Raw genomic sequence first — 7084 nt, forward strand, 5'->3', positions numbered from 1 at the left:
AGACTCCGTCTCAAAAAAAAAAAAAAACAAGGCCAGGCATGGTGGCTCATGTCTGTAATCCCAGCACAGAATTTTGGGAGGCCAAGGCAGACAGATTACGAGGTCAAGAGATTGAGACCATCCAGGCCAACATGGTGAAACCACATCTCTACTGAAAATAGAAAAATTAGCTGGGCATGGTGGTGGGAGCCTGTAGTCCCAGCTACTCAGAAGGCTGAGGCAAGAGAATCACTTGAACCCAGGAGGTGGAGATTGCAGTGAGCCGAGATCGCACCGCTGTACTCCAGCCTGGCGACAGAGTGAGACTCTGTCTCTGAAAAAAAAAAAAAAGAAAGAAATACACCACTCAGTAGTGGAAACTAGAACTATCTCCAGTGTGACACATAATAACCTTAAGTATTAATAAATCTGTGTCTGCCTTTACTGATTTCACTAATGGTGATAAAACTGGTCATTTCTTTATATTAATGAATATCTAGACATACTGTTAGCTTAAGCCGGTAGGATTCTGCCAGGTTGCCAATTTAAGCCAAATTAAGCCTTCGTTTTTCCACCTATATCTAAGCTTTTTCTACAGATGAGATTTGAGCTAATGATTTGCTTATTGTCATTGAAATCTCTAATAACATAGGAATCACTGTCACAAAGGGCAAAATTTTAATTTATAAGTCTATATTGTGTTTTCTGTAATTTGGCTTTCAACAGTTCTTCAGTAACACATAAGTGATTTACAAACTTTGTTCATGTAAGGACAATACATATATATTTCCCTTTTCCATCTTTCATTAAGGTGTTAAAAATATTCTTCAAAAATTTTAATTCTGAGTTGTAGAACAGTAACTCTTTGGTTTAAGGGAGAAAGTAACTCTTGAATGGAATATTAGTAAAATATGATATTCCTTAACAATGGATGCTTGGTCACTGAAAAGCTGATAAAGAAAAAAAAAAAAACAAGAATTTACCCATTTATACTTAATTTTGTTTTTTCTAATACATTTCTGATACAAAAATTAATTTTGGGAGTTCCTCTAATTACCATTCACTTGGGTTTGCTTTTGTGTGCCGGAACTTTTTAATTGTAACAAGTTTGTTTCTATTTGTTTGTACAAGTATTTTTCTGGAGCTTTGAATCTGATTATTGCCTGATAAATGTAATATGTTAATACCCAATTTGTCTGTTTTTCCTTGAATGACTACTAGAAGATTTTGGATGAGATTTTTAGTTGTACAGACTTTATTCTACTCTGATGGGAGTAAGAAATAAAAGCACAGCTAACTTATACCCTTAGTTTATATTCAAAAACACCAGAGTAAGCAGATTATTACTGTTACTATTTTTGAGACGGAGTTTCCCTCTTGTTGCCCAGGCTGGAGTGCAATGGCGTGATCTTGGCTCACTGCAACCTCCGCCTCCCGGGCTCAAGTGATTCTCCTACCTCAGCCTCCTGAGTAGCTGGGATTACAGGCATGTGCCACCATTGCCTGGCTAATTTTTTGTATTTTTAGTAGAGACAGGGTTTCTTCATGTTGGTCAGGCTGGTCTCGGACTCTCAACCTCAAGTGATCCCCCCACCTCGGCCTCCCAAAGTGCTGGGATTACAAGCATGAGCCACTGCGCCCAGCCATAAGCAGATTTTTAAAATGTCATCTCATTCTCAGTTTTAAGGAAGGGAGGAGTTTATCCTCACTTTATGATTCAGTGCTTTCTGAAATATGGCGTAAGAGGAAAGTTATTCTTTAATCATTCATGTCCAAGTTGTAGATACAGCTTAATATAAAATCCAGCATAGGAGAACATCTTATCTCTGGTGAACAGCTAAATGGAACCAGGCCACCCAAAATTTTACCCAATTCTCAGTGGCTCAACGTCGATTAGCCTTCTGAGTATCTCATATTCAAATGGGAGTGATCACAGGTGTTTTTTCATTGCTATTGAAATGATACACATATATTTTTTTCTTTTTTCTTTCTTTCTTTTTTTTTTTTTTTGAAACAGAGGGTCTTACTCTGTTGTCCAGGCTGGAGTCCAGTGGCACGATCTTGGCTCACTGCAACCTCTGCCTCCCAGGCTCAAGCAATTCACCTGCCTCAGCCCCTTAAGTAGCTGGGATTACAGGCAGTCACCACCACACCCAGCTAAATTTTTTTGTATTTTTAGTAAGAGATGGAGTTTCACCACGTTGCTCAGGCTGTTCTTGAACTTTGTGATCTGCCCACCTCAGTCTCCCAAAGTGCTGGGATTACAGGTGTGAGCCACTGCACTCAGCCTGTTGAAATGATTTCTGAAGAGCCTGTGCGTGTTTACCAAGTGTTGTATATCTTTAGGCATTTAAACCTGAAAGAGGCAATAATTTTTTTTTTTTTTTTTTTTTTTTTAAAGACCAAGTCTTGCTCTGTCACTCAGGTTGGAGTGCAGTGGTACAATCTTGGCTCACTGCCGCCTCCGCCTCCATGTTCAGGCAATTCTCCTTCCTCAGCCTCCCGAGTAGCTGGGCTTATAGGCGTGCACCACCATACCCAGCTAATTTTTTTGTATTTTTAGCAGACACAGGATTTTGCCATGTTGGCCAGGCCGGTCTCGAACTAAACTGAACTCAGGTGATCTCCCAAAGTGCCCCCGGCCACACCTAGCTAATTTTTGTATTTTTTAGTCGAGACGGGGTTTTACCATGTTGGCCCGGCTGGTCTCAAACTTTTGACCTCAAGTGATCTGCCTACCTCACCTGGCCAAGAGGCAAGAAATACAGACTCAGCCAAACAATGTCTCTGAATAAGATCAGAGGGTAGTAGGGGATCTAATTGCTTTTCATAACTTTGTATATAAGAGAGGGTTTTTTTTTCTTTGTAAATAAAAATATTGGAGGGTCTTCTGCTGAGTACCAGAAGCAGTACTCAGGCCATAACTACTGCATGTGAACTTCCTTGTGTCTTTTCAGGGACTATTTCATTAATAGGTGTTTTTCTTCTGTTCAGTGTTTACAGGCATTGGAGTTTTTACATGCTAATCAAGTGATCCACAGAGATATCAAAAGTGACAATGTACTTTTGGGAATGGAAGGATCAGTTAAACTTAGTGAGTAACAATTGCACAATTAATAATTATTTGCTATTTATTAGAATGTTCTGCCTTTTGTTTAATTAAAAACTTTTCTTGAGCAATGCACGGATTAATAATGATTTACTATAGGAAGAGGTGAGACCTTTGAAAACTGAGTGATACTCTGAGGGTTTTAACTAATCAGTGCCAGAGAAAGGACTAGTAAGGACATTATTAAGTAGTGTCTTATCTAGTAGTAAAGAAAGAATATGGACTCTGAACTGGACAGCCTAGGTTTAATTAGCATATCTGCTACTATTTTCTGAATAATTTTGGCCAAGTTACGTAATCTGTTTGTGTGGAAATATGTCTATTTCAGAGAATTCTTTGGAGGATTAAAATGTAAAGTGCTAAGGAGTAGTATCTGGGAGTGTCGTAATGTTGATGCTGTCTTACAGAGATAAACTTGAGTTTGTTTCTGCCATCTGTTACGGTAGTTTTCTCACGTTGTTCAGCCTTTAAGTTTTGTACTGCATGGCCTATTCAGAGAAGAGGGGTATGTGACCCTGATCCCAGTGATGACAAGGGAAATTAATCCCATTTAAATCACTATGTCTAATTATCTTCTGTATCAGACATGGTAGAGTTATGAAAAAAAAGTCCCAAGCCTCTCTCCTCTGCTGGCTATAATCTCTACTTGGCTCTGAGAACTAGCCCGCTGAAGGATTCAGGAACCCTTACTGAGGTCTCTCAAACTCTATAAAATTCAAGGCATTTCTTGCATCAAGAGATCAAAAACTTTTCTTCTATTCTTCTATAGGGTTTGGTTCCTTTTTTAACATCTCTTTTTTTTAACTACATACTCCAAAAGTTATTCAGTCACGACTGGGCATGATGTCTCATGCCTGGAATCCCAGTACTTTTGGAGGCTGAGGCAAGTGGATCACCTGAGGTTAGGAGCTTAAGACCAGCCTGGCCAACATGACGAAACGCCATCTCTACTAAAAATACAAAAATTAGCCAGGCATGGTGGTACATGCCTGTAATCACAGCTACTCAAGGAGGCTGAGGCAGGAGAATCCCTTGAACGTGGGAGGTAGAGGTTGCAGTGAGCCTGAGATCATGCCACTGCACTCCAGCCTGGGCCACAGAGCAAAACTCTGTCTCAAAAAGAAAAAGTTATTCAATCATATCGTCAGAATATAGGATTGCATATGTGCATATGTGCATATGTGTGATGGAGTTTTGCTCTTGTTGCCCAGGCTGGAGTGCAATGGCACAATCTCACCTAACTGCAACCTCTGCCACCTGGGTTCAAGCGAATTCTCCTGTCGAAGCCTCACGAGTAGCTGGGATTATAGGCACCTGCCACCATGCCGGGCTAATTTTTTGTTTTTAGTAGATCCATGTTGATCCAGGCTGGTTGCGAACTCCCAACCTCAGGTGATCCTCCCACCTTGGCCTCCCAAGGTGCTGGGATTACAGGCATGAGCTACCATGCCCGGCTATGATTGGTGGTTTTTTTTTTTTGTTTTTTTTTTTGTTTTTTTTTGGTGTTTTTGAGACAGAGTCTCTCTGTCACCCAAGCTGCAGTGCAGTGGTGCGATCTTGGCTCACTGCAACCTCTGCCTCCCATGTTCAAGCAGTTCTCCTGCCTCAGCCTCCTGAGTAGCTGGCATTACAGGTGCATGCCACCACGCTTGGCTAATTTTTTTGTATTTTTAGTAAAGACAGGGTTTCACCATGTTGGTGAGACTGATCTTGAACACCTGACCTTGTAAACCGCCTGTCTCAACCTCCCAAAATGCTGGGATTACAGGCGTGAGCCACCGCGCCCAACCATGATTGCATATTTTTAAGTAAACTTAACGGGGAAGCTCTCATACATTTTTGGTGAGTACACATAAAATTGAATCAAGGTTTTGGATGACTTTTTTTTTTTTTTGGCTCTGCCATTTACTAGGTGAATAACCTTGGATACGTTATCTTTATATGTATGCTTCAGTTTCCCTATTTGTAAAATGGGAATAATTGTAATAATAAATGTACCTATCTCATAGGGTTACCATGAAGATTAAATATTTTAATTCTTCTAAGGTACTTAAACAGTACCTGGCTTGCTTTAAGTACTGATTTTAGCTAGAAATATTATTTGACCTAACAGTTACTCTTTTAGAATTCTGTCCTGTGGTATTACTGATCTTACATACCACAGTAAGTACAAGGATGCTGTCTGCAACATTGTAAAGAAAAACCAAAACTATTGTAACGTGTTGAGCAGTAAGGGAATAACTAAATAAATTAATATATTTTTATATTCTGTATAGTTTTTAAGATAAGGCAGACCTGGTGCAGTGATTCACACCTGTAATCCAAGCACTTTGGGAGGCCAAGGCAGGTGGATTGCTTGAGCCCAGGAGTTCCAGACCTGACTGAGTGACATGGCGAGACTCCATCTCTGCTAAAAATACAACAGTTAGCTGGGCGTAGTGACAGGCACCTCTAGTCCCAGCTGCTCGGGAGGCTGAGGCAGGAGGATGGCTTGAGCACAGAGGCAGAGGTTGCAGTGAGCCAAAATTGCACCACTGCTCTCAGCATGGGCTACTGAGTGGAACCCTGTGGCAAAAACTATAAAAATAAAAATTTTTTTAAATAGGCAAATAAATGTACTAATATGGAAAGATCTCTTTAAAAATTGTTGTATAAAATAGTTTACAGAATATCCTAATTGCATCATATAAACCAAAGAGTTCATAGATAATCATGCATATATACATACATAACAGTCTAAAGCTTACAAACCTTAACATATGGAGTAAAATGGGTTTAACAGTATAAGAAAGAATTCTAAATACTAATCCTGACTTTTCCACTAAATTAACATTGGGTACTACAGTAGGCATCTGCACCTCCATTACAAATGAGATGGTTGAGAAGATAATGCTGGTGACAACCTTACCACTTGTTGCAGTTCAGTGTGTTCTTTTTCTAGGCCCTCTGCTGAGATGGATGTTTAGTGATTCTAGCTTCTGTTTGTTTTATTCCAGACTAGTTTACAGCTGGGTGTGGTGGCTGACACTTGCAATCCCAACACTTTGGGAGGCCAAGGTGGGAAGATCACTCCCTGTGTTGCCCAGGAGTTAAGACCAGCCCTAGGCAACATAGAGAAACTCTATCTCTAAAAAAAATATATTAAAATTAAAAAGACAAAGTAGTTTCCACATCCTGACCCTTGTCTGATTCACTGCATTTAGTTTTAGTGTCTACCTTTGCCTTAATTTTTCTTAGGCCTCTTTCAATTTTATTGAATTTTTTAGGATAGAATGAATTACTCAGAATAAAAGGCCTCCTGGTAATTTGGGCTCTGCTTGTGGCAAGTAAAAGTAAAATGTGAGAGAATGTTGCATCACGAAAATATTTTGAACTCATTCTGATTTACTTTATTAATAAAATCTTTAAAAACAAGAGGCTGAATAGTCAAAATGTAATTAATTACATCATCTGAAGTGAACTCTTTTGCTAAAAGCATCCATGGAAATCATTAACTCTAGCTGTTTTGTTTTGTAGCTGACTTTGGTTTCTGTGCCCAGATCACCCCTGAACAGAGCAAACGCAGCACCATGGTCGGAACACCATACTGGATGGCGCCAGAGGTGGTTACACGGAAAGCTTATGGCCCTAAAGTTGACATATGGTCTCTGGGTATCATGGCTATTGAGATGGTAGAAGGAGAGCCTCCATACCTCAATGAAAATCCCTTGAGGGTAAGATCAGTTAAACACCAGCCTTGTTAAGTATTTTTCTTTAGAACACTTATTTAGAATTTGCATGTGCCAGGCACTGTCCAAGAATTTAAGGTAGAAAATTGATAAAAGCTAGTTTCTGCCCCTAACTCCACGTCTAAAAATCATTTGCTCTCTGATTTACGTAGTTAATGTGTTAGATAAGAATTTGTAGGTTTTTAGTAGTTAGTAGTAAGCTGTGCTGTTTCGTATGTTACATATGAAGTTTGGAGCACCTCTGTATCTCTAAATCTTCTCCTCCTTT

At 39.6% G+C, this 7084-nt stretch overlaps 1 protein-coding gene across 2 annotated transcripts in view; it reads left to right on the plus strand.

The window, feature by feature from the left end:
- PAK2 (p21 (RAC1) activated kinase 2) overlaps positions 1–7084 on the plus strand; it is an 84763-nt gene that overhangs the window by 69349 nt on the left and 8330 nt on the right. For both annotated transcript variants that reach the window (XM_017522819.2, XM_017522824.2), the window contains exons 12-13: positions 2974–3073; positions 6605–6801. In XM_017522819.2, coding sequence (XP_017378308.1) covers positions 2974–3073; positions 6605–6801 — 297 coding nt within the window. The remainder of the gene's footprint in view (positions 1–2973; positions 3074–6604; positions 6802–7084) is intronic.

Source organism: Cebus imitator, unplaced genomic scaffold, assembly GCF_001604975.1.
Source record: "Cebus imitator isolate Cc_AM_T3 unplaced genomic scaffold, Cebus_imitator-1.0 Scaffold0, whole genome shotgun sequence".
Taxonomy (NCBI): Eukaryota; Metazoa; Chordata; class Mammalia; order Primates; family Cebidae; genus Cebus; species Cebus imitator.